The sequence below is a fragment of the Myxocyprinus asiaticus genome, chromosome 34 (genome assembly GCF_019703515.2).
Source record: "Myxocyprinus asiaticus isolate MX2 ecotype Aquarium Trade chromosome 34, UBuf_Myxa_2, whole genome shotgun sequence".
Lineage (NCBI taxonomy): Eukaryota > Metazoa > Chordata > Actinopteri > Cypriniformes > Catostomidae > Myxocyprinus > Myxocyprinus asiaticus.
Genome location: NC_059377.1, coordinates 29,373,776 through 29,395,412, shown reverse-complemented (window position 1 = coordinate 29,395,412; position 21,637 = coordinate 29,373,776). Strand labels below are relative to the sequence as shown.

Here is a 21,637-nt window from a genome sequence, read left to right as displayed (position 1 = left end):
TTCCATCTGATCCAACACAATGATCTCTAGTGTGTCTGTGTGTGTCCACATGATATTGGAGTGTGGGGTTTTGAAAAGAGGGTGCGTGGCTAATTCAACGGCTGGTCTGGTGGAAATTCCAGAATGGCTAAAACTGAATACAGCACCTTGAAGTTAACAACTGCACATTTGCACCTTTTACAGTATGATTGTATGTGTGAAACAGAATGAAAAAGAGCATCCATGAAATGTCTGTTCCTAAAAGTCTGGTTTCAGTGTTGGTCCAACCATTAATACTGGATTAATTGTTACCAGATTGGTCAGTGTGTGTGTTCAGCTGTGTGTGTTTGAGGTGACTGCATTACTCTCTACACACTGTGCTAGATTACAGCCAGGTGGCCCTGTGCACCACAGCTTTGATCTCAGAGCTGCTACTCTGCCTCTCCACTAATCACTGTTTGGAGAAATCACTAAGCTAATGGAGATATATGTTGTTATTGTAACGATATAAAGATCCATTAGGTCAAGTGAGGATGTGGCTGTCTCTAAAATCTGAAAAATGCTGCCTTGAAAGACAGTTTACAGAGGTAGGAAGGGATCTAGGCAGACACAATTTTAATGTTGGTGTAATATTCTGTCTACTAAAATGTCTTCATCTGGTCAGTTTTTGAAGAAAGTATAGACATATCCTTTGCTTTCTATGATATTCCATATTTAATATAGTAAATAACATAAACATAAAAACATAAAATTGCTAAAAAATAAATAATAATAATAATTAACACTTATTTAGCATTAGATTTCCTCAATTTCACACAAAACTTTAAGTTTGTAAATAAGAATCTAAAAAAATTATATTATATTTTAAATAGTAGATAGCAGTTTCTTCTGATTTCTGTTTAGTCATCAAATTTTAGTAATTTATTTGCACATGAAGACATTTTTGTAGACCAGCAACCATGGAGGGCATGTCCACGTTAGCAATCGCATTTACTTAAAAAATACAGAATCAAACCAATTGCACATAGAGTACACAGTGAATAAGACATTTACTTACAGCACATGTCAAGCGCTTTGACTTTGAAGTTGCACTCATATGCTCATGCGGATCCAGCGCAAGCAGAAGCGTCTGCCACTGCTCTTATGTGCCGGACCGTTTAAATGAGACTGTGTTGCGCACCGGTCTGTTCTTGTAGCAACACGATGGCACGTAACAACATAATGAACCATGACTGGTCGTTTACATTTCTCAGTTGCTTCACATGCAAGCAGGTGATTTTTGGCACCCTCAATAAGCAATTCAGCCAAACGGGAAAATGAATCTGAAATGAATTTGTGTCTGATGGAGTGTTTGAAAGCAGTTAATTATATTAAATATATATAGATAATATAGCATTTTTATAAGCATTGTAGTCAGTAAATAATTACTAGCTTATCCTAAAGGGATAATTCACTCAATGACTTTTGTATTTTTTTCTTCTTCTGTGGAACACAACAGAGATGTTAGGTAGAATAACGTCTTTGATCACCATTTACTTTCATTGCGTTAATTTGTTTTCCAAACAATGAAAGCGAATAATTACTATGACTGGCATAGAGACATAGCCAGTGTGTGGGTATATAAGTAGGCATGCAAAAAATATTTGTTTGTTTTTTCGTTCATGTATACGTCTGTATGTGTGATTTGCATGTCTGTTTCCAAACAGGTGTACTGCAACATGGAGTCTGCGGGGGGAGGTTGGACCGTTATCCAGAGACGTGAAGATGGCAGCGTGGACTTCCAGAGAACATGGAAAGAATATAAAGTGGTACATAGCCAGATTCCTTCCCACTAACCTCTATTTCTCTCTCTTTGTAATGGTGATCCATGTGGACATGATATTCATTTCTCTCTCTTTAAATCAGTGAATGTGGGTGATATATCTTCTCAGTTCATCTGTCTTTGATTTAGACTCAAAAGAGTAAGGGATAACCGTGGCTGCCCATAGAGTAGGAAACAGATTAGTTTTTTACTGCACCTGGAAAAGAGTCAGAGAACAAGGGATTCACCCTCCACTTTGGAAAGTTAGACTGAATGTCTGGACTGGCACATTATTGTCGTAGTCAGTGTTATTCTTTAAAGGAAGAAAAATAAGGATTAAAAAAATCCTTAACTAGGATGTCAGTGCTGGCATTGTTTTTGAAGCAAAAAGCAAAAATATAATACTTATAATGAATTATTAAATCCCTTTTTAAGAAGTAGTTTCCCCATAAATGAAAAATGCGTTAACAATAACTCACCCTTGTGTCGTTCCAAACCCATATGACTTTCTATCCTTTGTGTAACATAAAACTATATGTTAGGCAGAATGTTAGTCTTTTCACCATTCACATTCATTGCATCTTTTTTCAAAACAATTAAAGAGAATGAAGACTGAGATCATCATTCTCCCTAATATCTGCTTTTTCCCCACAAGTTCATAAACTGTTTTAGCAACAAACGCTAGACACGCACAGATTTTTGCCCATTAATCCAATTTTGCATTGCATGTAAACACCTTTACCAATGTTCTGGTGGCTTATCCAGTGTGTGCAAGTCTTGTGCGCATGCCTGTTTGAGTTTTGAGGTCAAAACCGGAAGAAAACCAAACAATTTTAAATATTGCATTGGTAGATGTTTAGAATAAGCTGCTTTTTGATAGTTATCAGCATATTATTGTGCATGTAAATGCACTCTCTGATTACATTTTGTAGCATGTAATCAGTATTTTCTGCTAGATTACATTACATTTTAAAGTAACCTTCCACCTTTAAATAAGCAATAATTCCATTTCATAGAATATCTATTTGATTATTACAAAGATCAGATTAAAAAAACAATCCGTGTTGGACCACGTTGGTTTAAGAATAGCAACATTTTATTTAGCCATGTCAGGAACAGCCCTCGGTCAAATAAAAGAGGCTATGAGAGTATAAATTCACCTGCCCTCAAAATAACATCTGTTGATTAACTGGATCTCAAAGTGCTGACTGATGACGTGCCTAAACTTTTAATATTCCATGTGATTATCATGAGTGACAGCTCAGTTTTAAAAGGCCTTTCTCTTTGACCTAGACCTGTTTGAGGTTTGGGGGCTATGGCTCATTAAGTCAATAATAAATCTCATTCTGCAGGAGTAAAAGTTATTAAAAGCCCTTTCAGATGAAAGAACCTCATGATTCCAGAGACAGTGCACTGCTTTCTCAATATTTTGTTTGTAATTTTCAATTTTTTTCTTTAGATTGGGTCAAATAAAATATTAGAATAACTTCACCCTTTCCTTATTTAAGTCTCTGCTCCAGCCAGTTGCTATCAGCTCCATCAACATTTGTATTTCTCTTTCCCCAACCAATTTCCCTGAGGAAGATAGGGAAAACTCTTCATCAGAATGGAATCAGATATTTAGACTATGGAAACATTTGTTCCAAGGTTTTGGCAGTGTAAATTGGACTTTGGTCCATTATGCTCTACAGGAGAGAAGTTTTTGGACAGGCTCTTTTCATTACCGAAATGAAACATAGCAACCGAGTAAGTTATTGAGACAAAGCTTGCTAAGGTTGTGTTGTATAGAAAACCACACACCCTGGAGAACGCCCTGTTTCGGGATATAAAATAACAATTGATCTTCATTTTCCTCAACATTACTTATTATGTTCACATAGGGAATTATGTGTTTTTTGCGTGCAAAATGCTCAACAGGTTGAGAAAGCATGAGGCTTCATATGCACATAGGCCAGGCTTCCAAGGGGAAACCCAATGTAACGATGGCTGGCAGTAACAGGCAGACAATGACGATGAAGTGAAGAACTCAGGTGCAGTTTATTTACATGCAGCGTGAAAACCAAAAACGTGAATACAAAGACTTGACTTGAATTCCAAACAACATAAACACAATACCTGACCATGGACAATGGCAAACATGAGGCTTAAATACATGGACAAGGGAGAAACATGACAATGATAACAAATGACAAGACAGAACTGATAACAAGGTAACAAGACAATAAACCAATGAAAGCAAGACACATGAACATGGAGGGAAACATGAAATCACATGACCAGGGGACCACATGACATGAAACAGGGAATCACATGACATGGCAGGGAAACAGGAAATAACATGACATGGAAAACATGACTATAAAACAGGAACTAAACTTCCAAAATAAAAGACATTAACACAAAACATGAACAAAAACACATAAAACCATGATACCCAATCAGATTTAAGCTCCTTTGGACAAACAGTTGCAGGTAGGGGGAAAACAGCCATCATGTTTCAGGCACATTACAAGGATTGTTGGAGGACAGACCCTCTCCACCCTCACAGGATGTGCTGAAAGTTAGAAGAATGTCTCGTATTTACTGCAGCTCTTACCCATAAATCACCTATTTTCTGTTCACCTCATTCTCTATTCTCACCTCTCACCAGATGCAATCCCACGAGCCAGCAATTAATAAGTGAGAAGAAGGCCCTGGCCAATGTGTAATGCAATAAGAGTCACATAATCTCATGCCTTGATCACAAGCACTTTGTTTTTACCAAAGTTCCTTTTAATTAAATATAAACTCAAATAGGCATATAGTTCTCAATTAGTGGGCCGCGACACAAAAATGGGTCAAATGTCTGTTCTGATACACTGCAAAAAATGTCTTAATCAGTATTTTTGTCTTGTTTTCTAGTAAAATATCTGAACATCCTTGAAACAAGATAAAAAGTAAAGTTGCCTAAGATATTAAGACTTGTTTTCAGAGTATATATCTTGATTTTTTATTTATTTATTTATTTATTTTTTAATTGTTCACTGCATTGGCAAATAGTTTTTTCTTATTTTGAGCATAAATGTAACATAATTTGGTGAGGTTTGTTAAAAAATATAATATATATATTTGCAATGGGATAAGAAAATTAAACCTAAATCAAGATATATTCTCTGAAAACTATGGTGGCCTAGAAGTGCACAACACAACCAAATTAGCAAAGCAAATAAAAGCTGAAAAATCAAGTCATTTTTATTTGTATAGCGCTTTTCACAATACAAATCAGCTTTACAGAAAATCATGTATTAACAGAAAATGAAACTGTAATATTAATAAAGTCTTAGATTCATCATTGTGTAGTTTGATTAAATATGTAAATTGTGTATAAAAATAAATAATTAAAAAATAATTGTATTTAGAATTTTCAAAGGACAGATTGGTATCAAATATAACACCTAAGATCTTCGCTGTAGAAAACGATGTAACAGTACATCCATCGAGAGTCAAATTATATTTTAGCGGCTTATTTTTAGAGGTTTTTGGTCCAATAATTAGTACCTCTGTTTTGTCGGAATTGAGTTGAAGGAAATTTCTGGCCATCCAATCTTTGATTTCATTGATACACTCTGCTAATTTGAGAATTGTGAAATTTCTTCGGGCTTCAAAGAAATATAAAGTTGGGTATCGTCAGCATAACAGTGGAAACTTATTCCACGATTCCTGATAATATCTCCCAGGGGAAGCATATATAAGGAGAAACGCAGAGGCCCTAAAACTGATCCCTGTGGCACTCTATACCTAACTATTGTTTGATTTGACGTTTCCTTGTTTACACAGACAAAGTGGTAGCGGCCTGCTAAATAGGACCTAAACCAAGCTAATGCCAGTCCACAAATGCCAATATAATTCTCAAGCCTATTCAAGAGAATGCCGTGATCTATGGTGTCGAAGGCAGCACTAAGATCTAAAATCACTAGAAGAGAAATGCAGCCACGGTCAGATGATAAGAGCAAGTCATTTGTAACTCTGATAAGTGCAGCCTCTGTACTGTGATGGGGCCTAAATCCTGACTGAAATTGTTCATATATACTATTTCTCTGTAGAAATGTACATAGTTGGGAGGGCACTACATCATCTAGTATTTTTGACATAAACGGGAGATGTGAAATCAGTCATTAGCCAATTCTCCAGGATCAAGCTGTGTCTTCTTTATAAGCGATTTGATAACTGCCATTTTAAAGTTTCTTGGGACATGTCCTAAGGATAGCAAGGAGTTAACAAAATTAAGAAGAGGTTCTGAAATTACAGGGAATATCTCTTTTAAGAGCTTAGTTGGTATTGGATCTAACATACATGTTGTAGCTTGTTTCGATAAGTTTGTTAGCTCATGAACTATGACAGCCAAGGATTGAAGTTGATCGTGAGGAAAATTATGAGACACTGTTTTCTGAAATACTGTGACAGACGATTGCATGATTCCAATTTTATTTAATTTTTTTTTTTTTTTTTTCATGAAGTCATTACTATTGTGTGGCGGAATATCTGGTTCAGTCGAGGCTTTATTCCTAACCAATTTAGCCACAGTACTGAATAAACACCTAGGATTGTTGTGGTTATTTTCTATGAGTTTGCTAAAATATGCTGACTTGGCAGCTTTTAGTGCCTGTTTGTAGCTACAGACACTATCCTTCCATGCACAGCGATATACCTCTTATTTTGTATTCTTCCACTTGCACTCCATTTTCCGATCTGCTCTCTTGAGATCATGAGTGTGATCATTGTACCATGGTGCAGGGCTTTTTTCTTTAATGTTCTTTAATCTAAGGGGTACGACACTATCAAGAGTGCTAGAGAAGACTGTATTTTTATTTTCTGTTATTACTTCAAGTTCTTCTAGACTTTTTGGCTTACTGAGTATATGAGATACTGTAAATCTGGTAGATTATTAGTGAAGCTATTTTTAGTGGTTGAAAGAATAGATCTACCTGAATTATAGAATGTTATATATTGAGTAACATTACCTGATTGTAGCATACAAGAGATGAGGTAATGATCTGAGATGTCATCGCTCTGCGGCAGAATTTCTATAGGATCAACATCAACTCCATATGACAGAATTAAATCTAGCATATGATTGTGGTGATGAGTTGTTCCTGTCACATTTTGTCTGACTCCAAGAGAGTTGAGTATATCAATAAATGCTAATCCCAATGTGTAATTTCATTATCTATGTGAATGTTGAATTCACTAACAATTAAAGCTCTATCCACAGTAACTACTAGATCTGATAGAAAATTTGCAGAAAACACAACGGAAGCCACAGCATATGGAGATCCTCTTTAGCACTTAATTAAAAACACGGTGGTTGCCTGGCACCCATCTGGAACCAGCAATCGTGCCATGGTCGAAATCACTGACATCAAATTTTTCCCCATTCTGATGGTTGATGTGAACATTATTTTATGCATTGCACTTGCTGCCACATGATTGGTTGACGAGATAATCACATGAATAAGTAGGAATACATGTGTTCCTAATAAAGTGTTCAGTGAGTGTAAGCCACAACACAATGACATTAACAGAAAATAAATATTTTTTAAGCACTGTATTTTAAGCCGTGTTGCAGTCTGACTCAATGCATAGAGATCTTGAGGCTGCTCAGAAGATGCAGAAAGCTGTCCGTTCCACTGCCATTCATTACAAGAGTTCCCCGGTCAACGCATCACAAAAGAGCGTTGACTGGGGAACTGAGCGTTTCCCCTGAGCACTTCGCCATCCAAGCTACAGCCAGAATACAGCCCATTTTTGCTGGAGCAGGACACCTTATAAGAGCGTCATTGCCTGGTACGGATTGGGGCGAATGTTGATGAAGTTATCTGCTTTGAGTTTTGGTGAAAAAAACCAACCAGGTATTGGCCAGAGCACTTAAGTACAGTGTTTTTATAACTATTTATTTTCTGATAATTTTGTTGTGTTGTATCTTCTTAACTGTCAGGTAGTGGCTTAATTTCATTTTTTTGTGGCTCATTTGTGTTGTTTTTTCTACTGTTTTTTGTTTTTGCTTACTAATTTTGTTATGTTGTGCTCTCATTGTCCCCCATAGAAAACACGACATAATATCTTGCAGAAATTGCCAGAATGTTTTTTTTTTTTTTTTTTTTTTTTTGCCACAATTTCACTTCTTAGAAGCTAGAAACTAGCCAAATTAGGCATATGCCAACAAGGACAGGTTGCGTGACATCCCTTATCCTCGAAAACCATGAAAAATATACACAATTTTAAAGAAAATGTGACTCCGACTACATCAAATAGAGCAGGGGTTGGCAACCTTTTTGACATGGAGTGCCAGTGTTTTATTTCCCTGGTCAATGGCTTTGCCAAAAACATGCTCATGTATGTGATTTTCTGAAGTTTGAGTTCACTTGTGAAAATGTTTCTATTTTGCATTTTTCTATTTTAATTGTTTATTTTTCATTACAAATGATATTATCAGCATAAGAGTTTGAGTGAAAAATTTGTGCAAAACCCGCATGTGAAAAAGTCTTGCATGTGAATTTTCACTGAGCATCTTGTGAAAGTTCTTTAATGAAAGAAAACCTGTCCTTTTGTACAAAATTAGTTAACACAGTTAATGTCACAAATTTGCTTATTTGATTTGCTTACTCCTCTCTCGCTGTTGCCGGCATGCCAGTGATTACCCCAGCATTGGCACGCGTGCCATAGGTTGCCAACACCTAAAATAGAGTTTCAATTGCAACAAGGATAAATATGATTTGTGCCAACCACAATGTGTTTTGTGCTGTGAATCACTGACTGCAGAGACCATAAAACTACTGAAATTCAAGATATATAAAGTGTTAGAAACCCATCTCTCAAGCTTGTTAGGGATCTGAACACATCACAATAAATAAATCATCAAAATATAGTTTATGGAATATAATACATTTCAATGTTTGATTTTAGGGATATTTTAGTTTACTTTTGCACAACAAACAATTTTGCTACTGTGTTGGTTTAACACATGATGTCCCATGTAAAATCTGGGTCCTGAAGCTAAAACAGTTAAGAACCACTGATTTAGAGGATACATGAATGCATGTGTATGCCTCGAATACAGTCAGTTCTCCTACAGTATATTCTATGGCATGCATTGAAATTTTGCTCATTTGGCTGGAGCTTGAAGGATTGCAGGGAAAGGTACACTAATTACAGATGTTGATTATTCGGGCCACCCTATAGATTTGTGGTGGATTCATGCTGGGATATGGTTCTGTTATAATGTACTGTAATTATTGCTGTCGCTAGTACCTGCACTGCATTATGACATGTATTAGAAGCCTTTCTTCAGCTGTTTTAATGAGCTGAATGGATACATTACAGACATGGAAACAGTTCCAAAAATCTTGCTTTTGGACGCAAACACCCACTGTTAAATTAGATTTTTTTTTTCTTGTGTGAGTTTATACAACAGAATTTATACAACAGTTAGTTGGTCCTCTAATCTGATTGGAAAAGAATCATTTCAAAAGAGCTAATATTTCTTATAACTGTTTGTATCACTGAATGGTGACTTACGGGACAGTCATACAGGAACTATACATATATAACTATACCTATAAGTTAGATTCTATATCCGGTTGCTCATTAGCGTTACACGACAAAATCGTTACTTTTTATTGTAATGTCATAATGTTGTGTTTCTCCTGATCTGATGCTGCTGTTAAACATCAAAACATCAGAAACGGGACAGTGATTATTGATACTCTCATGTGTCCGACTTTTTTTGGAAATCTGTAATTAATATCTCCAGAAAATTATTAATTGTGAAATTCATTCCAGTGTTGATTATATGCTTGAAATATATTGGACAGGATTTTCTTTCCCACTGCCTCATCCAAGACCTCCCATGACACGAGTTGATACTTGTTCTGACCCTGAGTCCACTTTCTCTGTTCCAGGGCTTTGGGAGTGTGTCAGCCGAACACTGGCTGGGAAACGAATTTGTGCACATTCTGACCAATCAGAGGCAGTATGCTCTCCGTGTGGAGCTGACAGACTGGGACAGACATCAGGCTTTTTCTCAGTATGACTGTTTCCACATCAACAGTGAAAAACAAAACTACAGGTATTTTCTGAATTTTTCATTCTATCATTTGTGTGAATGTTTTTAATTATTTTAGTAATGCATTGGTCCAAGAAAAATGTATTGCTCAACAGCTCATTAATCATTTTAGATACTGTCAAACAAATTTTTTGCTGATCAGTTGCTCATTGGTATCATTGGAATTTATAAGCTTTTTCCTCACCAATTATATACACATCCAAGGTTATAAAAGGGTGTTACATTGCATAAACATTGATCTTGCATAGAATTTTTGCTCTTGTAGAGTTAAAGAAAGTCATAACCATAGTCAACATTTAATGGGACCAACAATCAAAATGTGGGGGCAAACAAATATGCCTTCATAATAAATTTTATTTGTTTTTTATTTGTAACATTTTTATATATTTCTTCAAATTCAATTCTAGTCCTAGTTAATTATTCTAACTATTCAGCTGAATAATCTATTTTAATAATGTATTTGAAATAACACAGTTATTTCACTCTCTCTCTCTCTCTCTCTCTCCCTCTCTATATATATATAAAACTTAATTTCTGACTCTGGTCAGAACCCTTCCATTTAATGTTGTTGAAAATGATGCTATACACATGATACAGCTGATCTGATTATGTTCAATGTTAAAACAGGACAAATACATCTAACTTTGGTTTAATTTATCTTAATAAGAAAGACAAGATTATACACTTACTGAGCACTTTATTAGGAACACTATGGTCCTAACAAAGTGCTCGACTTGGTCTTCTGCTGTTGTAGCCCGTCCGCCTGAAAGTTCGATTTGTTGTGCATTCTGAGATGCTATTCTGCTCACTATCATTGTAAAGAGTAGTTATCTGAGTTACCGTAGCCTTTCTGTCAGCTCCAACCTGTCTGGTCATTCTCCGTTAACCTCACTTATCAACAAGGCGTTTCTGACCACAAAACTGCCGCTCACTGGATGTTTTTTGTTTTTTACATAATTCTGAGTAAACTCTAGAGACTGTTGTGGGTGAAAATCCCAGGAGATCAGCAGTTACAGAAATACTCAAAACAGGCCATCTGGCACCAACAATCATGCCACATTCGAAATCACTGAGATCGCATTTTTTCCCCATTTTGATAATTTATGGCAGTGCTACTCAACACGCGGCCTGCGGGCCGCATGTGGCCCTCGAGCGATCTTTTGCGGCCCGCATTATGATATCATCATCAGAAATATATTTATCAGCAGCCTATGAAATCTGTATGAATTGTGAGGTGTCCATTTTCATGAGGATTTATGCTAGTTCTCTACATTGCTGAATAACATTAGAGAATTCAACTGCAATAGGATGTGTTACAAATAAATAAATAAATAACAAGAAATAATATCTGAGCATGGCTGATGTTATGAGAGCAGTGGACGGACTGCACGCGCATTCATACACAGTACATGTGCGCTCAGGCGCGGTCTGTCAATCAAACATACACGCTCGCAATCTCACTTGAACACAGCACAAATCTGTCAGATATCTTGAATAGCTCATCGGAGATATGTCCTCGTCATGACAACAGTATTTACAGGATAAAATAACAGTTTTCCTGCAGTGATGGCATTGAGATGCCTGAACAAATCTTTATGACTTGTCAAGAAGGACTTTTGTTGCTAATTGGTTATACAGCTTTTGTTTTTGAACACATCTCTGGTGTATGTGATGTTGAGCACTCATGGTGTTTGGTAGTGGACAATCACAGAGACAACAGAACTAATCTATATCAGAATATCCTAAATTACTTCCCTTATGTTTACAATAATCACTAAAAGATTACCCAGATATGTATGAATTTCTTTCTTCTGCAGAACATAAATGAAGATTTTTTTAGAAAAATATCTCAGCTCTGTTGGTACATACAATGCAAGTGAATGGTGGCCAGAACTTTTAAGCTCCAAAAAGCACATAAAGACAGCATAAAAGCAATCCATATGACTCCAGTCGTTAAATCTATGTCTTCAGAAGTTATACGATAGGTGTGGGTGTGAAACAGATAAATATTTAAATCCTTTTTTACTATAAATCTCCACTTTCACATCTGTATGCCACATGTTGTGCCTGTTTCGTTTCACTTTCACATCTGAAATTGAAAGTGTAGAATTCTAGTAAAAAAAGCCAAGGATTTAAATATTGATTTGTCTTTCATCCACAGAGCTGAGATATTTTTTTTCCTAAATAATCATCATTTGTCTTCATCAGAAGAAAGTTATACACATCTGGGTTGGCATGAAGGTTAGTAAATGATGAGAGAATTTTCATTTTTAGGTGAACTATCCCGTAAGAGTGTGGCCCTCTAGGGTAAAGGGATCCAGCTTTGCGGCCCCTGACCTGGTTTATGGTGAACATTACCTGAAGCTCCTGACCCATATCTGAATGATTTTATGTATTGCACTGCTGCCACATGATTGGCTAATTAGATAATCACATGAATAAGTAGGTGTATAGGTCATAATAAAGTGCTCAGTGAGGGTATATTAATCATTCAAAGAAATCTGATATTTCTTGGCAGAGATGTTGAGGTATCGGATTGCATTATAAAGAATCAGCGAAAAAAACAGGTGTTGAAGATAAAAATGCTCATGTATCACCCTTTTTTCGTCTGTATGTTATGGCACACAACAATGATGTCTGGTGCAATCCAGAATGGCATGTTATGGACCAATATGTCACATTTTATATGTGGAAATATCATTGATGAGATGATGAAAGTGTTATTATTCCCTTTGCCAACATTAAGCTCCTTTGTTCATTCACATTGATACTCGCTGTGGGATGTATAAATGCTATTCATGGGTAAAATTATTTGTTTTGAGTTAATCTGAGGTGGAATTGGGGTTGGGTATGTGTCCACAAGAGTTGCATTAAATGGCAAGCATTTGTCAACCACTTTTCTTGCCTTTCTTATTTTTAAACTAAGATTCAGATTTATTTTAGAAAATGGTCTTTGTTCACTGCACATGGAGTTCATGCATGTGCAGGTAGCATGGACAAACACTCTCTCACACACACAACTTCAAATCTTTACATGGGCTCTATTTTCGTGTTAGCGCTAAGCACAGCACAACGACCGTACCCAGCGTCTTATAAAATTTTCATGAGAGTGCTGGCACAAAGCACAATTTGCTAATTTCCTGAGAAATAGTTAATTGCACTAAGACCTTTGAGAACCACATCTGTTTTCAGTGTGAAAAGTCTAAACTCAGTTCCTGCATTTGCATTGTGGATATTCCACCAATAAATTTCATGTCCAAACTCTGAAAATATAGTGGAACATCATATTATGTCCCTGAAAATCACTGTTGTAGCCATTTTATGAAACAAAAGATTTTGTTAAACTTTCTAGAGGTTATGGTTTATTTTTCAATTATTAGGGGCCGAAGGTGCATAGGCACCTATTGTATTTGTTAGTATTATTATTAGGGGCCAGGCACCGAAGGTGCTGTGGCACCTATTGTTTTCATTAGTATTATTATTATTAGGGGCCAAGCACCGAGGTGGTCATGATTAGCCCCCACACCAAATCTGGGGTCTCTAGGACATGCTCTGTAGTGCCACCACCATGTCAAAAATGCACTTTTCTTTAGTGTATATCTTGTGAACCATTTGTCCTAGAAATACAGTTATTTTTGCATCTGATTACACTCCTCCGAAGAACCCCATACATTCAAACTCCGCCCATTACAGTGGGCGCAATTTAGAACTGTCATTTATAATTTTTTTGCTATTCTTCCTTGAAATTTTGTCTGATTTGTCCAAACAATGGCTCAAAATAATCTCCAGACCAAGCTGCACAGATTTAACAATACGGAATTTTGATTTTCACCTCAGTGCCACCTATGGGTCAAAAGTGCTATTTTTGCCCATAACTTTTGAACCGTATGTCCTAAAGTCATGAGGTTGGTGTCTGTGGGCCATGAAAATTTCAATGATACCAAATTATCTCATATCAACCATACTGTCACTCAGCCAAAGTGAATTTTATTAAAAAGTGACATATCTTTTAAAAGCATTGTCAGATTTAAAATACATTTGGTATGCATCATTGACATTGTGTCCTGAAGATAACTGAGCAGTTTGGAGACAGTGTCTCCTATAGTCCAAAAGATAACCTACACTTGTGTCCTGAATCTATACTGTGGATGACTTTTTGCTATCACTGTGCCATGGTAACTAAATGGCTCAGTGTGTTAAGCACTTGATTATAGTTCCAAAGGTTGTGGGTATGATCCCTGCCTCTGTAAGTCTTGCATTAGACATGTGTAGTTCTGGAGATTTTTGTATTGTACTTACTGAATGGAGGCGTGGCTTTTCCCCAATCAAATGTTGATTTGCATCTTTGTTGAAAAGTTATATGTATATAAAGTTGATCATGGTAACAGTTTTGCTCAGCTGTGAGACATCTAAAGATGGTATGAATGTTGTGGTACAGTGAATAACACACTGAACTGTGGAATGGAAAGTCGTGGGTTCAAATCCATCCAGGGACAATGTGTTCTGTGAGATCTTTGTGTTGTGCGGTGGTTATCATGATTGCTGTTTGTAGCTATATTTATTATTATTCTGGCTGGGAGTCTATGGCAGCCCTATGAACCGTATATAAGAAAATGATGAAATTTGGCACAACGATAGGGTTGGTCATGAATAGCCCCCATACCAAATTTGGGGTTGTCTCTAGGGCATAATCTATAGCGCCACCACCATGTCAAAAATGCACATATCATTTGTGCATATCTTTTTAACTTTTTGTTCTAAAAACAAAAATTATTTTTGCATCTGATTACTCTCCTCCTGATGATTCAAATGGACCCATATACATTAAAACCCACCATCTTGGCTTATGATGTTTATCGTTTTTTCACTACTGTTCTTTCAAACATTGCCCAATTCTGCCAAGCAAGTTCTCAAAATAATCTCCAGACTGAGCCTTACAGTTTGAATACATAACAATTTTGATTTTTGCCTGTGATGTCAGGCTATATCTCGGCAATGGTTTGTCGTATTGAAACAAAACTTGGTATGCTTTATGAAGACCATGACCTGAGAGTACATGCAAAGTTTGGTTGCAGCACCACCAATGGGTAAATAAATAGAAAATATGGCTGGTTTTGCCTGTAACTTTTTTTATTATTATTATTGAACAAAACACATAAATTACAAGACATAGCAGCTTATACAAAGTAAGAGACCAATGACACACACACATACACACACAAAACAAGTTTGCCTGTAACTTTTGAACCCTATGTCAAAAAATCATGGGGTTGGTGTCTGTGGATTCATTGGGTCATGCAGATTCCCATATCTGATATACGAATCTCCACCATATTGAAATTAAAAAATAAAAAAAATTAAAAAAAAAAATTATATCTTTTTAATATGTTGTCAGATTTCAGAGAAAATTGGTATGCCTCATCAACATCATGTCCTGATGCTACTTAAGCAGTTTGGAGACAGTGCCACCTATAATTCAAAAGATAACCTACACTTGTGTGCTGACTCAAACCTCAGGAAGTTTCTTTGCCACTCAAGGGATATGTTGCCTGAGTGGCTCAGTGTGTTAAAGCACTGGTTTATAGTTTCAAGGGTCATAATTCTGATTCCCACTTGGACCAGTGTTAGAGCTGATATTATATTGTACTGGATGTATTTGTATTGTGCTTATTGAGTAGTTGCAGAGCTTATCATATATCATTTATTTTTGCAGGCATACTTTTTGCTCTTCTTCATCTTATCATTGTACTTCTGATATATATTTAAGTGATATGTCTTTTGAAAGGATTGTTGGATTTCAAAGAAAATTGGTACGCATCATCAAAATCATGTCCTGATGATACCTGAACAGTTTGGACACAGCGTCACCTATAATTTAAAATATAACCTACACTTGCCTGCTGACTCTAACCTAAGGACTTAGTGGGCTTGTCAACTGAGTGGCTCAGTGTGTTAGAGCACTGGTTTATAGTTTCAAGAGTCATAAATTTGATTCCCACTTTGTCCAGTGTTAGAGTTGATATTATATTGTGCTGGAGGTCTTTGTATTGTGCTTACTAAAAAAATGCTGGGCTTTTTACCAATACAATTTTTATTTTGATCTTTGATGAAAAGTCTCATAAACATGACATTTGTAATGGTGACTGCTGTGCTTGTCTGTAAAAAAGACTTTTATCTTAGTATGTTCCTTTTGATGGCTGTTAACCCAGCAGCTGAGCAGAGCACTGGTTAGAGCCATTAAATGTCAAATGGGAAGTCCTGGTTTGATCTTGCCCTGCGGCAAGATGCAAGTTAGTGTGTGTGGCCTATGTGTGCTTAGTGCTGCGCAGTGGTTGCCGTGTTTGTGCTTGGCCCTGTAGTTGCTGCTTGAAGCTATGTTTATATTTAAAATTGTATTTATGATCTAATTTGTATAGGTATTTTTCCACCTGTTGTCTTAGAGTGATTTTTAAGTTATTGCAAAAGGCATTGATGGAAGAAGTTGGAGAGAGTAACATTTTTGGATTGGAGGAGGTGGTTATGTATGATTTTATTTTGATTATATTTTTATTTCATTCTAAGTTTATTTTATACTTTGAAGTGAGTGTTCAAAGCAAAATAGACCAGTAGAAGTGAAAAGCGTGCAAAAATCCCTCGATCCACAGCCTAACCTGAAGGCCAATACAATCACTGTTTAAACTAGCCATGATTTGTGTGTCAGTTGATCAAAATTATTAATAATCCTTACATTTTCTGTAATTTAAAGGAGCCTGCCTCCAAATACTGCAGAGAACCACATTTTCCACGTGTATAAAGGAGCGTGTCACTGTCATAGAAATATGCCTGACATTCAACAAGGAGGCAGTTAATGCACAAAAGAACATAACTCCATATTTCTGTTCTTCTAATTCATTGCATACAGTCCATTTACACTACCAATTTATTAATGTGCTGTCCTTGTTTATATGTCTGGTGCTTGACAGGAAATTGACTATATAATAGGACGCAGACGGTGCAATTACAGGAGCAGAACCTCAGAATTAAATTGCACTTGACCCAGCCCATTAGCAATTTGTGCATGCAATTTCGCCAAGACCACTTGTGTCCAGACTTAGCGCATGCTTGCACGAAAATACCAAAGCTTCTTGGCCATTCCCACTGACTTTGCACGAATGACGTATGTGCTAGCTCTCTTAAAATAGGACCCTGCATCTTAAAAACCCCATAAAATCAAAATCGGAGTGCTGTGACTTGTTTGTCACAATCCATTTAATATGTCCTGACCCAACTTCCTGTTTCAATAGGAAATACGTCAAAACAGAAAAAATAAAAATAAAGCCATTTTGTGGGGTCTTTAAAGTCGGATATAGCTCTGTGGCATCTTGCACACTTGGCTGGCCTAGTGCTGGTGAAGAGTTTCAGGAATCTAATCAGCATTCTCATCACTAAAAATAGATTTGTTCTCTCAAACTGTTGTGGTATGGTAATCATACACTGCTTCTAGGGAATGCTGGCCAAAACAAACCCTTTCTTTGGCCCAACACAAAGTGTGCAAGAGGTTGCTACCTCTGGCAATTCAGATTTCACCTTCAGATTCCAATCTTAAACAATCAGTGACAACCTTTTTAGCTTGTTTTTATTAAGAGCTCAACCAGTAGATGTAGTAAAAACATATCTAGTATGTTCCCAGCAGGATGCTTGAAACTGCCCTAGCACACATATATTAGCACATGTGCATTATACATACACATATACTGTACAGTGTGATCCAAATTCTGAGACTACATTGAAAATTTTCCCGCATACCCACCACTATAGTCTATGTAGAGACATGACACATAAAGGCATTTCAAAATTCTTGACAGACATTTGCTGCCCAACAATCCAAATGCGTGTGCATGAATCCACAAAGGATAATTTAAAACTTAACATATTATGAAGCACAAGCATTTCTATTTATTAGAATCAACGGTGGAGATTTTCCAGTCAGGAAATGTTTGCCTGACTGCCAGCCACTTCTATTTGCCTAAACTGAAAGCTAGTCAGAAAGAGAGTATGTATAGTATTATAACAGCAGTAATTGTACAGAGAAACAGAGGAAAGTAATCCCATAACCTAAATCATGAAAAGGACTAACTGTCAATTTTATTACAGTTATTCGGCCCTACTGATTTCCAAAGTACATACAGGGTAAAGGTTGATGTGAGCAAATAGCACTTGGCTGAAAGTATATCATGCTCTGCTCAGTAAATTACAAATAATGAAGATCTTTTTCCTTTCTTTTTTTCACATGTGGCAGACAAGCCTCTTGTTCATCAGGAAAGGAGGAAACAGGAACTGGGTTAACACTCACAAAGACTTTAATTAGACACCAACATAAAACTGAAATATAACTACACATTGACGCACACACACACAGCGGCCGCGTGCGTCTCTCTCTCTCTCTCTCTCTCTCTCTCTCGCTCTCTCTATCTCTCTCTCTCTCTCTCTCTCTCTCTATCTGGCATCCCCATCTCCTTTATCTCTTTCCTGCTAATTGGGCAACTCAGTGCCGGGCATGCATCCTCACAGCCCAGCCACGCCCTCCTTCTTGTCACATACCCCCAACGCCCGATTCAGGCTGGGAAACCTCTGGCCTGACTTACTTCCCCCCTCCCTTCCTGGAGGGGAGGAGTTGCCCCTTCGGCTGTTCCGCCACCGGCTGGTCTTCCCCACCTCCTGGGAACCTGGGTAGGATGAGGGGAGGGAGAGTTGAGAGAGAAAGAGAGTGGGAGAGCCCAAAAGAGAGAGAGGGGAGAGAGAGAGAGAAAAGAAAAAAAAAACTCCGGCTCCTGACCACGCCGCCATTCGGTCCTCAGCCAGCTGTCCAGCGATCCTCTACGACGCTGGGCGATGGCACTGTATTTCGCCTCCTGGCGGACAACAGTAAGCTCCTCTGCCTACTGGCAGACGGCAGTGGGTCAGTCTGTGGCAGCGGGCCAATCTGTGGCAGCGGGCCAATCAACTGGCGGACGGCAGCGGGCTTCTCCGCTTCCTGGCAAACCGCTCCAGTACCATCGAACCAATCCTCTCCTCAGCGTTGCGATCCTCCTTCAGTGGTGAGGGCTCTCTGATGGCACATCTTCCTCCAATCCTGGGTTTCGGCACCAGTGTGGCAGACAAGCCTTTTTATTCATTGGGAAAGGAGGAAGCAGGAACCGGATTAACACTCACAAAGACTTTAATTAGACACCAACATAAAACTGTAACATAACGACACATTGACGCAGACACACAGCGTCCGCATGCGCCTCTCTCTCTCTCTCTCTCTGGCGTCTCCGGCTCCTCCTTTATCTCTTTCCTGCTGATTGGGAAACTCAACACTGGGGTGAGGTGTGATCTAACAAATCAGTCAGCATTATTAGACAGTAATATTACAAATGCATTTAGTTTGAAACCTTTATAATTTCAATAGTAAATCTTTAATGTTAGGGTCAAAATGAGATCTTGATTCATTTTTAGAATTCTGCAGTCAAAGTCAAAATGTTTTTATATAATTCATCTATAATGAATTACTTTTACTTTAAACATCATAGCCAACGCTATGCAGTGCTTTTCGGTTAAATCAAGGATGTTTTAACAATACAAATGAAAACCTACAAAAATACGAAAACCTGAATTTTGTGTGGAAAAAATAACATTTGCAAATCTTTTTTTTTTTTTTTTTTTTCTGAAGTCATGTGCATTCTTTTGGTAAACCTCAAGTATAGTTATCTACAGCTGTCACAAAGTAATGTTATATGCCTTGGTGGTGCTAACTGACCACAGCTTTGCCCTCACACAATTTTCCTCTCAACGTTAGTTTAAATACTTGGGGTTGTGCAATGGAAAGTAACTGCAACTGGTTTAGGGATTACTGAACGTACAGGTTGTAAGTAGAGAAAGAGAACCATACCAGTGACATGGGAGTAACATAGGGTTACTTACTGTCTCTGTCCCACAGTCTTATACATTTTGACTAGTGGCAAATACAGATCAGTAACTACATCATACAATTTACTGGTGATGATACAGTTATTGGTTTACAGACAACAATGAAACTGCATATAAAGTGGCAAGGCAATGCAACCATGCAGCCCTGAATGTTAATTTAATAAAATACTTGTAGACAGTGCACACAAAGGGACTCGTATTTTGATTTATATTTGCAAAGTAACATTGGATACTAACAGATGTTCCAATTCCTTTAAAATCTTATTTCACAAGTAACAATGTTAATTTCTTATTTACTGGATTGATATGTCTAAGTGCACGATCTGATCTGCTATATGCAACTGCATTTATTTTTATTCCAGACTGGCCAACTGTCCACTGTCCATATGACTGTCTATATGATTGATTTTTTTATTTTTTTTATTTTTATTATGAAGCGTCCTTGTGCTCTGGAAAGGCGCTATATAAATTAAACATATTATTATTATTATAACACTAAATCATAATCATAGACTTAATAGATTGAAATTAATTTAAGAAGTAATATTGATCTAACTGACCTGAACCACCTACTAGTAATACCAGTTTTACACAAGTGCATTACTTTTTCCAATTATACTGTATAGAAAACAGCATATTTTACAGCTGTTTATTCATTGTTGACTGCTGTCTTTTAGTAATATTCTGTTTAGTGATGCCATGTTTATTTCATATTTATATTATGAAATGGATTAACTGATGTCATAAAAACATTTGCATCTTTTGTGATTATGTGTGGTATATTTTCCTACACTATAATGTTATTATCTCAATCATTTTTATATAATATTTTCTGTAATAGAGAAAATTGTGATTGAGAATTCCAAGACAGCCTAATTTGAACAAGAAAAATGAGGTCAGGCGAAAATGGTAAGAGAAAATTACAATACAGAATGATGAAAATTACCCATTACTCCATTTATATCATGTGTATGATTTCCGTAATGCGGTTTAAGAATTTGAGTGTGCTGGTGAAATATACTGGCTCTTGTTACGATGATGTTTATACAACTTATGGATCCTGAAGCTCAGTTTCAGGGAGTGTAACAATCAGCTGAATGGATCTGGAGCGTAATTGCTTCAAAAGATCAACACTGTTGTAATGTTAGATTGGCAGCTAGACTATACTCCACATCACTATATCTAATCATCTTATCATACTCTATATTACATTGCCAATCTCCCCAAGCAGAAGCATTTTATCCAGCTCTTTTAATAAGCCACTTAAGGTATATTGAAAATTATATTTAATCGTAATTCCAAGTGAATTTGAATTTTGCTCTGTATGGAAGTTGGGTGGGAGTGTTCCTGAAGGGACCTGACAGTGCTGTTTTCCCACTGGGACAGAGTCATCACTCAGGGGTCAGTCTTATTCATGTGCCTGGGCCGTATGCCACTGACCCTGCTCCAATGCCAACAGCACTGACAGACACTGAGTCTCCGCCTGTGTTTACACAGCAGCTCTGTATATTTGATGGAGTGAAGTGTTTGTGAACAGTGAGAAGTTTGTGAGAGAATATGTGTGTGTAGGTAGAATGTGCATTAAATGAATAGTTCACCCAAAACTAAAAATCCTATCATTATTTCCTCACCTTCATATCGTTACAAAACTGTAAGCTGTTATTTTTATCCCTGGAACACAAAAGACATTTTTGAAGAATCTTCACCCAGTTCTTGCCAAGCTACAATAAAAGTAGTCCATACCTGTTATATTTGCAGTCTTCTAAAGCTAAACGATAGCTTTGTGAGAGAAACAGACTGACATT

At 37.0% G+C, this 21,637-nt stretch overlaps 1 protein-coding gene across 1 annotated transcript in view; it reads left to right on the top strand.

The window, feature by feature from the left end:
* angpt1 (angiopoietin 1) overlaps nt 1–21,637 on the top strand; it is a 104,393-nt gene that overhangs the window by 53,760 nt on the left and 28,996 nt on the right. Inside the window, exons 6-7 of the mRNA XM_051671595.1 lie at nt 1,686–1,787; nt 9,718–9,884. Coding sequence (XP_051527555.1) covers nt 1,686–1,787; nt 9,718–9,884 — 269 coding nt within the window. The remainder of the gene's footprint in view (nt 1–1,685; nt 1,788–9,717; nt 9,885–21,637) is intronic.